Source organism: Rhyacophila brunnea, unplaced genomic scaffold, assembly GCF_057557595.1.
Source record: "Rhyacophila brunnea isolate RB1 unplaced genomic scaffold, BYU_Rbru_1.0 scaffold_2, whole genome shotgun sequence".
NCBI classification, from domain to species: Eukaryota; Metazoa; Arthropoda; class Insecta; order Trichoptera; family Rhyacophilidae; genus Rhyacophila; species Rhyacophila brunnea.
The window spans coordinates 34286267-34306589 of NW_028232859.1; the positions used below are offsets into that span (position 1 = coordinate 34286267).

The 20323-nt window shown below is 29.5% G+C and overlaps 1 protein-coding gene across 1 annotated transcript in view; it reads right to left on the bottom strand.

Annotated features, from left to right (window-relative positions):
* LOC147072225 (lachesin-like) overlaps positions 1 to 20323 on the bottom strand; it is a 158763-nt gene that overhangs the window by 83470 nt on the left and 54970 nt on the right. Inside the window, exon 2 of the mRNA XM_085946530.1 lies at positions 17844 to 17950. Within this exon, the coding sequence (XP_085802656.1) occupies positions 17844 to 17946 (103 nt within the window). The 5' untranslated portion in view covers positions 17947 to 17950. The remainder of the gene's footprint in view (positions 1 to 17843; positions 17951 to 20323) is intronic.

A 20323-nucleotide genomic window follows, 5' to 3' on the forward strand; every position in this document is an offset into this window, starting at 1 on the left:
CTTTTATTTTCTTTTCACTAGATATCAAAGGCTTTTGGCTTAGCTATCAAATCGTATCATTTTCATTTTATCAATATGCATAAAAAATACATTTTTTCCAACAAGTCATTAAAAGATTTTTCGCTACTCAATGAAAGTTTTATTTTGCCTATATATTCGTAATCTTTTGAGATTGTTCCGTGATATTTTTTGCAAAAAAAAATGGACAAAAAATATAAGCGGAAAAGTCACAACGTGATAAAAATTTATCGATAAGAAGGAATGCGAATCTACAGTTACTAGAAAATTTCTTTCAAAAACTTTCCCAGTAAAAGTCTTCATAAGCGTATATTATTAAATACAGTTATTCACATAATACTCTTTGGTTCTAATACAATATTAGTATAAACTCGTAGTAATATTCCAAAATCTTCAATCATTTGGCTAGACTAAGACCGCCTTTAGAATTGCCTACGTCAAATTTAACACTATTTTCTTACTACCAGAAAATGACAAAGTGTTACACTGTAGGGCCACAGTTTTAAACTGCCCCAAGTTATATATTTGTGTTTAAAACAGTTGCGGTAAACTTCGACATTGCCTTAGTTTCAAAGAAGTTTATGAAGTAGTTGTCTATTTTGGTTGTGTTTCTTTATTATGTTCCGATACAGTTTTACTTTCACAAACATTTTTTTTACTTATTATGGAACCATTAAACTACATATTATATCGTTCATTTAAATTTGTGATAAAAACTTTTCTCCGCTACATGTACACTAATGTACATATTTATGTAATACAATTTTTCTTCATGCAATGGTATTACATTAATTAAAATAATATATAATTTAGTACATATTTGATTTTATGCATCAATGGTGAATAATAATTTATGAGCTGTATTCAAGTTGTACCTACCTCTGTGGTTGGTGCAATCCACAACTTATTTTTATCACTTCACTTCACTTCAGATATTGACATATTCCACTTGCGTGAGGATGAGTATATGTGGGCATTGTTTTAAATATTCTTAAAATAGGGTCTGCTTAGCTCATTCGGTGTAGGTACCTACTTCCTTGTGTCTAATTTATATTTTTTTGTATTTACACTTTTCTACTGTTTAATGACTTTTATATAAATATATTATTTTAATACTATTTCTTTGTTTCTAAATATCATATTGTGAACGTCTTAAATTATAAATGTGTAATGTTCACAATATGGCGGGGGGGAGAGAGAGAGAGAGAAAAAATATTGAATTTGAATAATTTTTATTTTCTCTTCATTGTACATAATAGTATAATCCTTTTTTCATCGTACTTATATTACTTATAAGTTAATGCATACAAATTTAAAGATTATTATTAGCTATCTATGCTATGTTTCATCACTTCAGCTAAAGATTAGAAGTGTGCTTACTAGAGAATTTATAGTTTTTAAGTATATCGATCCCATTTTAGACTTCTAACAGTTAAGTTTTTTTTTCGTCGACATCTATTTTGACCCACAAGCATATATATTATTATTTACACATTACTGTGGCTATAAATAATACTTACAAGTATGTGTGTCTCTTCAATCTTTCAAACGCTTTTGTCATCAAGAATTTTCCATTATCATCTTTGCATACACTTTAGCTTAAATTCCATTCTGGAGGTTTTTTTGTAAAATAGCCTACTGTACACATGTGTGCTATTTACTTTGATTTTTTAAAGTTCCCGTGAGAGCTGGCTTTATTCTATGACCATAATATAATGTCATACAAATAAGTTAAAAAAGATGTTGGAATAAAGAAGAAGTCATAATATTTACCTACAAATTACTAGAGGGAGTCTTCTTAACGCACTCGTATTATATAAAACACTGGAGTACAATTCCTCAAATTTTTAATGTGTTAAGTAAGTAGTCATATAAAGAATATTATTCTATACGTTTGAGTTAGCACAATAAAATATTATTTATATGTGCTATCTCTGTCTACCTAATTTCTTTATTAAATTTGTATAATGTCTGCGAATTATTGCGATTGTATATCTAAGTATTTTAACGAATAAAAATGTTGGCTCGGCATATTTAATTTTTTATCTATGTTCAATAATTGATATTCTGTCATTTGTTATCTGCCGTATGTTATTTCACAGTTATTTTAGTAACGGTTTTTTTACCATGTCCTAAGAAGACCATATAGATTATAGAGTGTATTATACAGTGTGATTTTTTTTATACCAGTATAAGTCGAAAATGTGTCGTATTTGAAATAATCAATGTTTTGCAGTGATTTTCATTTTTTTTTACTTCATGGTATTCATATGAACACGCTTTCAGAAAACCTTAAATTAATTAATAATGTAACTTAAATGAATGTTCGGTACAGTCAAATAAAATTTTTTCCCAAAGAATCAGATTCGAGATATTTGTTAAGTATATTTCATTAGCATTTCTGAACCAATTAAAATTGAATCAAAAATAAGGTTTTTTTTTCTTCGTGTCAATATATTATGTACCGTATTTTGGACTAAGTTTCACATACATTATTCATTTATAAGTACATTTTCTATCAAGATTAATCTTGACAATTTTTGAAAATATCATATTTTTTTAGAAAATGGCGGATTGAGTGAATACCTGTTTATCAAGAAAAAGTTTTCTTTTTAGTGTCATTATTTGTAGTATATTATAAATAGATTATATTTAAAACCCCTTACACAAAAATTTCAATAATACACTGCATCCGGTACTTATGAGATTGAAATATTCTCATATCAGACAGCAAGCTGCCTTTCTAGAGCAGGTGTCGAACTCCATAAGTCGTCGCTGAAACTCGCGCTGAAAAGTGCTTTCGTGTGTACGGCCGTTTTGTTGTCGCCTAAATCTCCCTGCATTTTACACCTCGGTACAAAGTGCCGGCGATAAAGATGTACGGTATTTCCTACCACCCACCAATGTAGACGAGAGAACCCATTCAACCTAGCAACTCATCTTACCTGGCAGGCAGCATCTACAGTTGGTACGTGAAGTGAGTTAAACACGTTAATCTTTATAGAATTTAAGAAATCTTAGATATTATCCAAAATATATACATTTTAGATGAAATTGTAAACTATTAGTAAACTAAAAGAATATAATATACCGTTGAACATACTCTCGATGAAAATTTTGTTGCAGAAAAAAAATGATAGTTAGTTTTTTTCTGACCTATTTGTTTTGTATCTAATGATGTCAGATTTTTTTATATCTATTTTGAGACACGTTAGTTGATTCCAGATATTTTTGAGGTAGGATTTCATGACAATAATTGTATACATTAGATCTGTCACCACTCTAATACTATTTATAGTCGTTAGTTTGCCCCATTATTTCAATCTTTTTTCGACACATATACATGTGTAATAATATTTAACATAGAATGAGTATAGTTAAGATGCCTATTCTACTTCATACCGCTGACAAAAGAGCAGTAGTAAAATGGCCGCCTCAAAATCTGTGGGCCGTGGGATATTCAAAACAATGTATCTTTAGTAACGAATGCTACATTTTTAAACCTTATATAATATTATTCATTGAATAAAAATGTGTTTCATATATTTAAGTGTTACTTTTTGACGTGTTGGATCCCATACAAGGGCCAGTAGGTTAAGTGAATGTGTACCAACCACGCTTTGTTATGTGTATATTAAGATGATACCACTCTGTTCGTGTCTATATCTTTTAATTTTTTATGAGAATTTAATTTTAGCTTGGTAGGTAGTACTAATTATATTTTAGCACATGTGGATACTTACTTAATTATACTTATATCGTGCTACTTATTTTCCTACTATTTTTTAGCTCAATTGAAAGACTATATTTCTAAATATTTAAATATACAGATAATGTGTCGTTTTTCTTCAAGTAACGTATCTCTGTCACTTAATTTACGCAATAATTAATGAAATAAAATGATAAGAATTCATTTTCTAAGCCTCATAAACCTTTCTTTGTGTTGTAAGAGCAGACATATAATGGTATATTGATACATGTTAAGTACTAAATATGAAATTCTTATTAAGACGGAAAGAAGCGATTATACTGTAACATACTTCGTTCGTTTGTCATCAATGATATTAAAAACCAGCGATCCAAAAAGTTTGCTTATCACTCGTGTAGAGGAACTGCGACACTGATATTCAATATTCAGACCGGGTATAACCTACTTCATATACAGCCTTCTCTAGGCAAAGTCACGTTCGGAAATTACATTCCTCCAGATTATAAAAAAGAGGTTTGAACTTGCCGAGAATTTTTTGGTGAACACTAGTTTTAGGTGACAACTATTTTATACGTCTACCTACTAAACCAACGTGTTTCTATTGCGACATAAATCTTATTCCATTACAAAAATAGCTTTAACCCTGACCTGTTTGATACAATAAAATGGTATTGTATTTAATATTACTTTGTGATTAAAGACAGACATAGTTTGCGGATTCTTTAACTGAATACACTTTGAAAAATGAACGGATTCAAAATTGTTACGAATGTGGCCAGAATGAGACAGTATAGAAAAAAATCTGGAATACACGCGTGGAAAAGATGAGGGAAACTTTGATGGACGGAATACCCGCTATTCGTCGTTTACCCGGTAAACATCCCAAAAGATGGAAAAATAGCTCAACTTTGCAAAAGTCTGGATAGATAGAGACCTAATAAACTACAAAAATGACTAAAATAATTAAAATTTAACAAATGTATACCTAATTATAATAACTATTAATTAGAATCATCAGTGAAAGAGAAAAAAATCAACTTTCTAGATAATATTTGTTTAGTTTTCAATAAAAAAAAAATTTTTTTGACGTAATATTGAAGAAATAAAAACGGCATGATATTATTAAGGTTTTTTCACGAAATTTATTTTTAATAACCATTTTAGATAATTGTTTTTTTAAATCTAGCATAGCTTTAAAGTTCTTAAGACGGTACATCAGTGAAACAGCAAATAATTTTCAAATATAGGTGCGACGAAATTTTGGACTCGCTGACAATCGGAGAGAGAAAGTTTAGCTGTGAACACGTCAATTTGTTTCATGATGGCGACGTGGGTATTAATTCTTGAATAATGTAAAGACAACTAAAAAACGTTACCCATTTTAAAAATGAAAACATGTCAATGAATATATTATTATTGTTACTAATAGAACGATAAACAGAACATTAAATGTACGCATGTTGAATTTTTATGACAAATTATGTTTTGTTCTGCAGGCGCCGTTTGCACAATCTTCGCTTCGCGTAGTCACGATCATTTTAAACCGTGCCCCAGCTGAAGTAAAACCTTAATTTAAATACAACCGCAATGTTTTCTTCTTAATTATGTACAATTACGCACCTTTAATAAGTATTCTAAAGCGGCAATATGTATTTTTACCATTTTTCATTCGTTTGATTGAATACTTTATAAGTAGTAAATTTCGAAAATATCACAAAAATAACTCAAAGCTTACACTTAACGAAAATCATTATAATTATCATCAATGATTAATAGTTGTCGCAATACGAAAATTATGATATAAAGTACGTATAGTTTAGATTTAATACGAAAAAGTATTATTTAAAACCCATCGACAGACTAAATTCTTATATTACAGCATTGGCGTAGGCTGCACAATATTACAGATCATTTTGTGAATATAAAATAACCTTAATCAATTTTGTAAGATTTTTTTTTTATTCTTGACACATAAAAGTATCTATATACTCAGTAAACGTAAATACCATAAAAATAATAATTACCACATAATAGTAAAAATTATATTATTAGTAGCTATCCATCAACAATTATAACTTGATGTGTGACGATTTGATGAACCAATGACTGGCAATACACCGATAATACTCACATCACAACAATAACCATAAGTTTATATCTCTATTTATCTATGTATTTATTACCTTTAATTTTCTTGAATCTTAAATAATATGTACCTATATAAAACAAAATACGTCAATGAACAAAAAATGAACTACATTATTGTTATTCTAAAATATCATATTTTATTACAACGTTTTTCTTAGGTCGTATTCTTATTTGTCCGGTACAAATCTTGCAATCGATATTTAACTAACTTCCCGACTAGACATTTGAAACTTTTAGAATATATCAGAACACGATGCCAATGTATTTTTTTTAATACTTTTAGCCATCTTTAAGTAGAATTGAATTCATTAACAGTTAATTCTGTTTTATATGAAAAGTTATTTCGATACCATTATTGGCTGCCAGGGGGTCCTAGCAACTAAATTATTAAATAATATATACGTGCGTTACTATGGAAATCAATATGAAATGACATTTCATTATTCAGTATTTCTATCAAGTACAAATTTTTTGGATCGTTTAAGCTAGTCAAGTCAAGTTTATAATATGATTCAACAGAAAATTTAAAAACGTTGTATATAAAAAGTCCTTTTTATCTTGTAATTATTTATTATTATTTCTAAATAATTTAGCTATTTTTTCGATATTTTAAAAATTCAAATGAAATATTGTTTTAATATGTTTTAAAATATTTCGAATGACATTGTGTCGAATGCATTTAAAAGGGTTAAAAATTGTATCTGATAATTAATACTTAACCGCAAAATCGAGGAAGAATTTCGAGATTATAGTATACATTAAAATATAAATAGAAAATTGTCTTCATAAATACGTTAAAACTTTACCTTCCTGCCTGCAATGCAAAAGACCATAAACTGTTTACTTTCCCAATAAAATATAGACACCTTGTTGGCAATATCAGTGCTGAACCGCGACAGTCGCGTACTTTGAAATTGTCATTCTCAACCGAACTTTAGTACGTTTTTCTCTCTTTAAATCTGCACTCGCAAATGGAACCTTATACGTTATGTATGGCTATGGCAGGGAAATGAGATAGCGAAAACATTTTTGCAAGAGCAAAGTGAATTCTTGTGTAGCGGAACTTTTATGCGCACTAAAACAAAAAAAATATATAATCAGACGACCGTGGAATCTGTTTTGAAATTTGTGTTTTGAATGAGTTTGTGTTAATGTCCTATTATCAAATATATTTTCAAAGCTGTTTCGCCGTGAAAAAAATGCCAAAAGAATTCTACGCCTAACTTTTTTAAATGTACCAACAGAACATAACGAGAAAAAACTTTGTTAAATTTCAACAGAGGTTTTATACCAATTTTTGGTTATAGAATATTAATTTTTCGTCATTTTAAACTTTACTAATTCCACTAAAAATACTCATACTTACCTACTAAATCTAGTAACTTTTTTTAAATATTTTTACTGTCCATATATTCTTTATAACACTACAACAGCCCAAGAGGTCCAATGACAGTAGTGTAGTGAAACAATTGTGTATTTACTAATATAAATGTAACAATCACACACACCCAGCCTTTGAGAAAATTACATAAATATATTTTGACCTCACTGGGTATCGAACCCGGAGCTCACCAAGAGCGACTGATCCATTACAGTAAAAGCATCGCTAATCAGAAGGTTATTAAAAAAAATTACCTACAAACTGTAATATTGAAGAAAATTACAGGTGTTATTATAATTATGACGACTTTATGTCACCACAAGTAACCTTTAATAATGCAGATCAATGTGTCTCCTATAGAATGTTGAATAACTTGAGTTGTATACATTAAATTTAAAAACTCTACCTATTATTTTCTTTTTATCCATTCCAGAATAATGCAGCAACAATACAGTAGAAAATGAAATGAAAACCGCTTGGTATTTAAAAACAATTCAGTTTTAGAATGTGATAAATTATTTGTGATCGTCAATTTCTCGTGAATTAGCTTTGACAGTTTATACTATTGTTACATAGAAAATCCATTTAAAATTATTTACATAATATAAATAATAATGTAGTTATCTTTTAGTGATTTTGTGCATACTGTAGGGTTTTATAAATCTCTAAACGTCTACCAGATTACAATGAATGGCATCTTGCTTTTTTTAATTTATTGAAATCCATTTGACCGGAGCACTTAAATTAGGCAGAACCATTACGCATTCTATAAATATTACCTTTCGCTCGTTCCGATTACTATCATCAAACACATTCCAATGTAATCCAGACTCAAGCCACCTTATGGACGATTCCAATCCATTGCCTCGTGAATTGCTTCAGCATTAACTTTAGTGATAGAGGTCAAACATTTGTAGGGTTAGCAATAATAATTACAGGCTTTTTTGTGAATATCTTCTTAGTATATCTTGATAGCTTAATATCTTCTTTGAGTATTAAACGACTTTAGGTGCCAAGAAATATTATAAAGCTTTAATATCATAGATATATATCTTTATTAAACGTACGGTAAATATAATTATCACGAGCTATTAAAAAGGTATTTTTATAGTCAAATATTTGAAACATAATACAAATATTTTCAGCATTTTGTTAGTTAGTATAATATTAAGTAACAAACAATGATTACAATAAAGCAATTAATAGTGTAAAATAAATAAAAATATTTAAAAAAAGAAAATGATATATCTCAGGAGTCCTTTAGTGTATGAAATTATTATTTTTATTATTTTTTCCTTACTACAACTGAAAATAGTATGAATGAAATTGTCTCTAAAATATAATAATAATAATAATATAATATATAAATATTTATTTTAGTTATAATATAACCTTAATTAAAGACATAATTCGTAAAATAGAACCAACAAAAAAAGTGACTCATAGATTGTTTTAATCATGCTTGGAAAATACAGGTTTTTGCAGAAACAGCGAAAAATATTATGAATGCACTTAATTCATATTATATTTCAGGCAATAGAAAATTCCTATACTATACCTATACCTAATCATCTGACTATAACGTCTTGAATACTTACTTATGTTTGTAAAACGTGTATTTTTATCTAGTTTTTTACTAATTGATTTATTACGGATTTTTCATTATAAAAAAAAATAATACATGATCTTTATTCATATACAATATTGTTAATATTCAATTTTACTAATTAAGTTATAAAAGTGGATTTAGTATTTATCTTTTTATTTAATAATTTTCTTAAAATATTTTTTTCTTTATCGATCTTTTATTATTATTATATATCGAAAAGTAAATTCTATACAGTAAATAATTTTATTTTAATAACGACTTACTCTTTTTAATATAAAATTTAACTTTTCCTACATTTTGGCTTTTATTTTCAATAATTAGGTAGCGGATGTTAAATAAAAAGACGACGAAATTAAAAACACCACGCACACATTAAGCTCACACAGCGGCCGTGAAAGTGTGGCATGTAAATTTTTCTATCCTTTCCTAATGTGAACAAACACGGATAAAGGCTTGTTGTCTTGTACCTCAGGGTGATATTCCGGTCGGCAGGGGTTGCCTGACCGCAAGCCGGGTCGCGGCGCGGGGTCGCAGTATTGGGGACCGCCACAGTATGGGGGGCGAATTCCTCGGGTGATTAATCTCTGGGAATTTGTATCGCCCGGCGTCTGCTACTTGTACAACTGTAGTAGTTTCCGTCGCCACAACGACTTGCAACCCAAGCCAACGGGGTTTGTTTTTGTGGAAGATTCAGAAACGATAAATAAGCTCTTTTTTATTTATTTAAAAAAATTCACAACAACAATAAATGATTTGCAAAAAAACAAAAATATTTGTTTTTAGCATATAAGTGCCTACATAATTATTCTTTTTGTTTTTATTAAACCAAGTAAAACTCATTTCTGTCATAAAAAGTAACTATCTACGGAATAGGTACTTCCTACCTTCAAGGGTGTTCATGTAAGACTTAAATTTCTCGTGTACAATTAATTGTATTCTTCATTGCTTTTTCCAATCATAATAATATACTTGGATTTTTCATACTCAGGGGTGCGCCAATCAGTAGTTTTGGTGGTACGTAGCCCTCGGACGGCAGGATTCAGGGGGTGACTAATTAATTAATTACCCGAAAATTAAAGGTTTCATAAATTTATTACAAAATACGAGTATATTCAAATAATTAGGTAAACTGAATCTCATATTAAAATATATGAAACATACATCTAAATTATATACCGTTAGGATTTACCAAATCAACTCAATATATTATATTTTTAAATGACTTAACAAAATTTTCTGAAAAAAAATCTTCATATTATACTAAAGGTTGTCAGGAAATGAACTGACTCATGAAGTTAAAAAAAAAAAGATTATTCTCAAGAGGTTTTTTCATAGACAGATAAAAAAAATTGCCCGATGTGCAAGTTTTTTATCTGTTATTAGTAGGTAATTTAAAAAAAATGTACTTACTTATCTTTCAAATTTCAACGATACATTGGTATCAATAATTTCAAATCACTTCACGTTACACAATGTACACAACTTTGTAATTGAGAATATTTTATTAAAAATAATCTTACGAAAATGTCAGATATTTTTCTTTAAAAAATAATAAATTTGATATATTTTTTATTTATTCAATGTCCATAATAAATATTTATATATTCAGGAGTTAATATTATTTTGGCATTTGGGCGGTAACCATTTTTGACCCTGCCCTGTCCGTATCCATGATGAATATCTTTCTGTGGCTGTCTGATCTCATTCAAGTTTTTTGATGTCATCGCAGTGCTGCGAATATAAAATATGTTATATGTGGATAAATAATGAACTTATACATGAAAATCGATTTATAGATAATATGCTTGTGAGACGTAGATGGTAAAAACAAAAGAACATCAGAGACTAGACACTTTTGTGGTGCTGGAGGCGGATATTGAGAGTCTCGTGTACAACAAAATATACCAACTAGGTACCTACTTGATAATCCGCAAACTGCATATTCGAAACAGACTCTCCTCGGTTCGCCTTCGTCGGACTCTTCAGGTTTTGGTCATATAGCCTGCAGAGATAATGCGAACATGTAAAACTCACGATGCTGAATCGGGGTAGAAGGTGAGAAATAACTTTTTCTAGATGAGCAGACCGATTTGATAGTACCACAGGTTTCATATTGACGAAAGTCCTACATATTACTGAATACCGAGTGGGCAAAACTGTGGAGAAGGCTTTCAGACTGCCAAATCATCTTAGTCACGATTCTTCATCATGAGGCTCCAGTTGAAGAAGAAGAGCTGGTAGAAAATTACTTGAAGAACAACATTTTGACAAATATCTTATATAAAAAAGTGGAGGTAGCTGATATTTTAACATATAAAAATACGAAGAATATTCTGAAAGGGGTATTTTCTTTTCCCTTTGGTATATAGGATATATGGCATGAAATATTTTAGCTTTATAATATGTATAAATAAATTACCCAACATATTATTATGCTTTTGTTTTCTTTCGAATCCATAGCAGGTATGGCTGGCGGTAGAGTTTTTCCTAACGGATCTTAGCATTTACCTAATTGAATACAAACAATAATGCCTCGTTCCGGAAGGCTATTGCCGTTATTTATTCCTTCAACAACATCCGTTCTATTTGGCTGCGTTCTATGTTATTTGAAATGGAAGATACTTCGAATTATTTTTATTTTTTTTTATAAAAAGTTTTTCCGAATGTGACATTGATATACTGTTATCACAATAAAAATCAATGTAGTTTAAGAGACACTTTGCGATATATAAATTGGAATTAAAAAACCTAATGTTTTTTTTCCTTTACCAGAGGTCTTTACAAAATAAATGTAAAACGATAGGTTAATTAGCATGTACTTATTTACGACTTATAAGTTTCTTGATACTTAATTCTTAACTTAAAACTGTTTTATTATAACAAACTATGATTATTATTTTTCGCTAAAAATGTTTTTTAAAATAATGTATTACCTACTTCAATCATATTATGTAGCTATATATTTTTAGTTGACTCCACAATCCGGTGTCAATCTTGATCGGATTGCATAGGTTTATTAATTGATATTTATTTTATAAGATATAGTCGATAACCAATCTCTTGGCGGCTCTCGTGGTGCAGTGGGTCAGGCGCTCGCCTTCCACCCGAGAGTTCCTGGGTTCGATTCCCGGTCATGACAAAAACATTTATGTGTTTTTCTCAAAGCCTGGGTGTTTGTGATTGTTCAAAATTACTAACAACCACCTTGTACGAAAAAGCAAGGACATGGTTATTAATAATTCTAAAAAAAAAAAAAAAAATCTCTTACTCTATTAGGTCACTCATTTGGTCACCGTTCAATTAGGTCAGCATTCAAATACAAAAACAATGTTAATTTGTCAGACGGGGGAATCCGTGGCTCACGATCATTTGACCATGATAGCTTGATAAAATATTACAACACTATTGTATTATCATACTTTTTTTAAAAATCAGTTGAATTATAGAATGTTCTTTACATAGGTACCTATATTATAATATTATATAATAATGATGACCTCGTAAAATATACTCTACAAAAATACTTGATTGGATAATCTCTTTTATAACATGCCTACGATGTATTTTTTCTGAGGGTCAATTCTCTCGAGGAAAGTATATTTTATACACTATTTATGGGCTTATAAAAACATCTTTAAAATGTTATATCCTTTTACTGGATTCATCAATCACTCCGTAAAAATGCTTTATCTAAGTTATGAAAGGAGTGCATTATTTTTTTATTGCACCCTATCTTTGTTTTATTAAAAGAATAAGGCTACATTAAATATTATAGATAACGACGCCTCATAATATTTATCTCAAAAAATTAAATTGAAAATTGTTTTTTCAAATTAAATGTTATGATAGTAATGTTATGTCAAACCATAAAAATACTTTATTTTTTCAATATCACAAAATGGTTGGTAATTTATAAAAAAAAATCTTTAATCATTTTTAAAGTAGTTAGGTAGCGAAATTATGTTATTAATCTATATGCCGAATTATTTTATTTTATGTCAAAGGCAAGGAAAGAAACATTTTAAAATAAAAACTAATCTGTTTTCGACTTATTCTGAATTGATGTTTTCTAATTGAAAAACATTTACGGAATATCAATAATTATTGAATGATGAAATTAATTCACGTATTCTCAATATTTGCCATTGATTATTTATTTATTTATTTGGTAGTTATAATAGCATTATTATTTCTCTAACTCACCAGTACTCGTAGATAGTGAAAATTCCATGACCTTTATACAAATTTAGAAAATGATCATTTTCGCCAAATGTTTTTCTCTCTCGACATGTCTGTGTGGAATAATAATATTCTGATCGTGTTTTCAAAAATAAAAAAAGTGCGTAGTATATCAGTCTTGTGGGAAAAAGTCGCGACCAATCGGAAAGTTGCAGAATGTTGTGACACACCTCGACCAGTAAAATTGATTATACCAATTGAGTCTGTCCGGACGAATATTCCGGGAACTTTGGTAACTGCTAAGTCGGGTGACAGTAACAGAATTCCAACTTGTCCAGGTTTAAGCAGCGAACTTCCAAAGGCCGGCGATTCTCAGCATGCAGCAGAGACGATTGGCATTCGAAACACAATAAGTGATAGCGGAATTTAACGGGAAATTTATTGCATAGTAATCATTATAGAATAATAATATTATCGGAGTTTATATCAAAATAAAGTGAATTTGACATTAACTAATATTTAAAAATTTGCAGTAAATACCTATTTATAATAAACTATTTTTTTTATTCAACGAATAAAATACGAAATTTGAGAATATAAAATTCTACATATTGAATATACATAATTTTGAAACATCTAATGCATATTATACACTCTAGAAAAAATCGTTTTGTAGAAAAATATATTATATATCATCCGACAGAACTTGAACCTTATCAACTGCTAGTTTAAATCGTCGTAATTTAGTTAGATGCCCGTAGCTCAAAAATGATTTTTTTCTAGTATCTATAATATGCATGAGGTGTTTTCATATCTTCTAATATATAAAAATTAATATTTGTGTGTTTGTGTGTTTGTGTGTTTGTTTGTTCGTATTTAATGCGCAGCCATACCGTTCATCCGATTGCAATAAAACTTTGTAAACTTATTGCTTGCACTTGCGGGAAGAGTATAGGCTATACTAATATATAAAAATGAATGTCTGTCTGTCTGTATGTCTGTCTGTCTGTGTGTCTGTCCCGTATGCGTTCCTATACCATTCATCCGATTGCAATGAAATTTTGGAAAGTGGTTGTATGCACACCCATGAAGGTTTCTGAATTAGAAAAATCATCATCTTCTTCTTTTTCTTCATTCTATTTTTTTTATTCGTATGGTTCCTATACCATTCATCCGATTGCAATGAAATTTTGGTAAGTGGTTGTATGCACATTCATAAAGGTTTCTGAATTAGAAAAATCATCATTTTCTTCTTTTTTTTCTTTCTATCTTCTTTTATTCGTATGGTTCCTATACCGTTCATCCGATTGCGATGAAACCTTCGTCAGTTATTGTGTTAACACCCGCAAAGGTTTCTAAAATAATACAACCATCTTCTTTTTCTTCTTCTTCTTCATTTTATCTTCTTTTATTCGTATGGTCCCTATACCATTCATCCGATTGCAATAAAACCTTCGTCAGTTGTTGTGGTAACACCCGCAATGGTTTTTGAATTAGTACAACCATCTTCTTCTTCTTCTTTTTCTTCTATTCTATATTATTCTATTCGTATGCGTTCCTATTCCATTCATCCGATTGCAATAAAATTTTCGTCAATAATTGTGCCAACACCCGCGAAGGTTTCTGAATTAGTACAACCATCTTCTTCTTCTTCTTCATTCTATTTTCTTTTATTCGTATGGTCCCTATACCATTCATCCGATTGCGATGAAACCTTCGTCAGTTATTGTGGTAACACCCGCAATGGTTTTTGAATTAGTACAAGTATCTTCTTCTTCTTCCTTGGTTCCTATACCATTCATCCGATTGCAATGAAAATTCGGTAAGTGGTTGTATGCACATCCATGAAGGTTTCTGAATTAGAAAAATCATCATCTTCTTCTTCTTCTTCATTCTATCTTCTTCTATTCGTATGCGTTCTTATACCATTCATCCAATTGCAATGAAAATTTGACCAGTTGTTGTGCGCAAGCCCGCGAAGGTTTCTGAATTAGTACAACCATCTTTTTCTATTCGTATGCGTTCCTATACCATTCATCCGATTGCAATGAAACTTTGGTGAGTTGTCGTGCGCACGCCTGCAAAGGTTTCTGAATTAGTAAAACTATCTTCTTCTTCTTCTTCTTCATTCTATCTTCTTCTATTCGTATGCGTTCCTATACCATTAATCCGATTGCAATGAAACTTTGGTGAGTTGTCATGCGCATGCCCACAAAGATTTCTGATTTAGAAAATCATCTTCTTCTACTATTCGTATGCGCTCCTATACCATTCATCCGATTGCAATGAAACTTTTGTCAGTTGTTGTGCGCACACCTGCGAAGGTTTCTAAATTATTATTATATAAAATACAAAGTTTGTTGTTTGTTTTTTCCATCCAATTTTGTTTTTTTTTTACTACATATTAATAACATTAATAACGTTTTCATATTTTGGATTCGATTTTAATTTAGTGTTCTTATGTTTGACTTTTACTCCTATTAGAATTATTTTCATATTGCCATATTGTATTACACAGATATTTTAATATTAAAAAAATAATTACCTCTTATTATTTTTCAAATATCTAAGATAAATATAACCACGAAGCGACCCTGTGCGAAGCCGGGTACTTCAGCTAGTTATATATAATAAATACTTAGTCATTATAATAACAATATATATAATATGATTGTCTTATAATAAATATTTATGGTAAATGGCAATATTGTCTTCTATACTATTATAATAGACACTAATTACTGAATATATTATTTATATGACATGATTTCCAACATACTCGTATCTCGAATACTTTCCATTTAAACATTATTTTTGTAATAAAAAAATAATTATGATTTAATTATTGTTTTTTTTATTATTGAATACTGAATTCTTGATATATTTGTAAATCATTGTAACATAATATAAACAACATATAAATAGAAAAAATCTCCAAAATTACGAGTCAATTGCAAACTCCGATGTATTATTTACGGAACATATTCATTTTTAAAATGATAAATTAAATAAACAATTTAAAACGGTGAAAGATGGCGAAATTCTCAATTTTTGAAGGAATGCAATTAAAATAATATTTTATGGTTCAAAAATAATGTAGACATAATAATATGACATTCATAATATGAAGAAACACTATCAATAGGTAAGTGAATTATTGTTATACTTATTATTTTGGCATAGACCCTCCCCCCCCGCCTAACTCAACCGAAAATCTTCATGTATTTTGATTTTAGAAAACCTTTTTTTTTATCTCCAAAATAAGAATAAATTTTAAGCGACACATTTAAAATAATCTGGATAAAGTAAGAGTATATTATATTAAATATATAAATACAATATAAGCATATAACTATTAAGTATAAATCGAAAAAATTATTATTTTTTCAAAAATATTAATTTTTAATTTTTAATTTTTTTTTAAATATTAAGTTTAGTCCGCTTCAAAGGGTCATTGTTAACTTACTGAATAAATATTAAAAATGTGGAGTTAGCACTATTGTGTTTTATTTTAATTGTTAATAACAATAACAAAATGCAGTTTATAATAACTTTTGACACCATCAGCTACGTTTTTTTTTAATATTTAAAAAATATGTAATGCATCCTATCATCTTTAAATTAAAAGGGATACCATTTACAACCAAATACGACATTTTCTTTACAGTGTGAAAATCTTTGGAGGATAAGGGTTTAACGGACTTACTTTAACATCCCGGTAATATAAAGATATGTTTGTTGGCTGGATAAAAGAGATTTTGAGATTGCATTTGTTTGTTTCTTCGGTCTTTTTTTTCATATTCAATTCACATTTACTCTTCCGTTCCTAAATGGATTTTGTGTCAGCTATAAATTTCACATATAAAATAGTCATTGTTGAAAACCTCATTTAAATTTTAATTATTTTTATTTATGATTAACACAACTTTAATCCTTCGTGGCGTATTACGTAGTGGCGAAGACTCTTGACTAATTTAACGTCCAATATCGATTGGAAATGATTATTTATTATTAAACCTTTACTTTGGCTTATAAATAAATCATTTTGGTATTATATCTAAATTATGGACAGTGACGTCTATCAATTTGTAATGGAATATAAATTATTACAAGCATTATAATTGATGAGGTCACCTAGAAAACGTTGTAACCAACAAACTGGTCCAAGTCGACTTTTCAATGGAAAAAAGTTTTACTGGAGCTTCCGGACAGTTTTATCTATAAAAAGTTTTTTCATGGCAACACTGCCGCTGAGCATTGACAATTATTAGTGTAATAATGTTGTAAAATGGCGGACCGTGGTGATTTTTTGATGAGTCTCGGCGCTTGAAAACTTATAAATAAAAGAAAACACCGCAAAATATTTATTTAAGAGTGGTGGGATGTGAAGAATAAGATTTTCAGGAATGCCGTTTTTTTAAGTAATTTTCAGATATTTTTGTTTATTTTTCATTGCAATGAAATGCAATTTAGGTTTTATTTTTTTAGTTTGAGATCCAAGATAGTCGAACAAGTATTTTGTAAAATTTTATATAATTCTGTATTAATAATTTACTGAAAAAAATAAGAAAAATGTTGTTTTCTTAAAAGTTATATTATTTTGTTGCGTACAACCTTTTCCAGGTGCCCACTCAATTATTAACGTAATAAAAGTATATCCGCGCTGTATAAAAATATTAGGCGTATGGCGAACAATAGCCGCATACTAATAAAAGCACACCTGTATATTTGCACTTATACTATTACGATAATATAGTGTTGGAAAAATTAGTTAATAATGTAATTTGAAAAAAACTCACCAAAGTTATTTCCAGTATTTGCTAAGGCTAACAGACCGCAAAAGATGACTATTTGCGCCAACATATCGTAGCAGTATTCATTCAGGCGGTAATGGATCAGCATGTAACTGGAAACAAAAGAAATAATACATCTTTTAAAATTACCCAAGCTTAAAGGAAGTTCATTGAATTGGTTTTAATTAGAGTATTGTTTCCATTACAAGTAATTGCCCTGTGAACCTTTTTTTCTAAATAACAACTTAGGAAAGTAATAATAGTGATAGATTAGCCATGAACGACTACATACAAGTCTTATCTATATTGACAACGTTTTATCCTTCAATCAGCAGAACCTTTTGTAAAAAAAAATACCTTACCTACGTATCTAATATTTTATCCTGTATTGAAGTATTAGACGAATTTCTTTTATTATATAAACACAGTAGATTTCCTTCTGGTGAGATATCAAATATGTGGAAGTTACCATAGAGTTTCCCTTAGGTCAATTCAATTAATAAAACAAAAATATAATATTTTATCACAACGAATATAAAATTTCATTTTAAGATTTATCTTTCTTATTTTCTCTTTCTACTGATCTCCTAAAGTTTGCATGCGGTTTATCTTTAACCAAACTGAAAACATCTGCATTTGCCTAAGAGGAAGCTTTTCGTCTAAGCAGGACTAATGGAAAAGTTATATTATAAAGGTTTCAGTTTTCAATTATTACAATTTAGCTTTTTTATTTGATGACGTAATATTATAATATGGAGTCTAATGGGGTAGTGCATGTCTACCACACGACACTGTATCCTGATAGTGTCGCAGCCTCTCCTACTCAATTCCTATTTCTACCTCTACGTGGTGAACCCCGGAAACCTGAGCAACTACACCTAAGATCGGGTAGTCAACCCTGGTGGAAGGTGTGGTCAGGTCTAACGGAGAAGGAAGAAATGGCCCTCCGAAAAGGGGGTTGGGCATGGGGCTAACAACCTCATCCCGTAAAAAACACATTGTTACGAAACCACAACAACAGCCTCGGAAACCGGACACTAAACTCAGATAACCTGGCAAACGCTTTAAGGAAATACGATTTGGAACATGGAATACATTATCACACTATCGACCAGGAGCACTTAAACTCCTTACAGAATAACGTATATGGAACTGCTAATGACTGCTGTATTCTGGGGGTACCGAATTGGAAAGCGACCACACTGGATAGGGACAGGTAGAGGGAGCTCTTAGAGGAGGCCAAAACCCACACCGGATTGTCGCGCCCCTGATGATGATGAATATTATAGTATTCCTATAAAATACTTAAAATAAAATATTTAATACATAGATACATTAAACGCAATCCTTTATATAATAAGCTTGAAACCCTTTGAGCATTAGGTGTTATCCCACAAAGCCACTGAGACCAATATAATTTTATAGATAATTATTGTGTGTTACTTTTGAAATTGCGTCAAAACCTCTAAAATAATAATAGTTATTTGGTAGACCATATTATTATTCGTCACATGGTAACAAACATTGGTTAATACAGTGATGACGGAAATATCAATCACGTTTATGAATGTCAAAACCAAATAACAGGGCTTATTAGATTTCTAGAGAATGTGTAAATCTGAACACTAATATCATACACAATTTCGTGTGTTTGCTTTCACAAAGACGTTAATCACAGTACTAACAGAAATATAAATAATTACGAGTAAGTGATTTACAATTAATTATCACTACACATGAATTATATTTGTCATGTACATATACTTGGATCATCAACAATAATAAATTCGAATTGTTATGAACATAAAACTTACATACCTACATATTTCGTAAAACAGTTCAAATAAATAACCACAATAAATTATTATAATGATATAATTTATTTGGTAGTATTGTTTCACATTCTTTTAAATACTTATATAAAAAAACACAGATATAAATATTTTGTGATGCTATATTTTTGTCTCAAAAAATAGCAATAAAGGTAATTGATTAACACAGTCTAAAAAAAAAAGTGCAAGGTTTGCCCAGGCTTGAGCATATTATGTGCTTATCTCGAGGAACGTTTGTTAGCCATTCGCTCCAATGTTACTGATCTGACGATAAAAATGGAAATCAAACCCATAGCCTATCATGGATTTAGAAGTCCACTACTATATTGCAGGCACAAATAGAACAGTCTTTACACAGTTTAATTAAATTCGTTGAGTATAATATTTTAGTCATCTTTTTGAAAATTATTCCACACCACTATTTGTATGTAAAATTTAATTATCTTCAGTAAGCTATCGAAAAAATTGAATAAAAATGCTTATTAGATTTTTCTTACGGCATCACTTAAGGCGATTTAAAATTATGTTAAACTACCAAGAGAATCATATTATATTTTTACTCAAAAAATCTTTATCCATCTGCAAAAATTAGATATCGATCACAAAAAAACTTACTTTGAATAAATATACACCTATTTATCTACGTAATTTAAA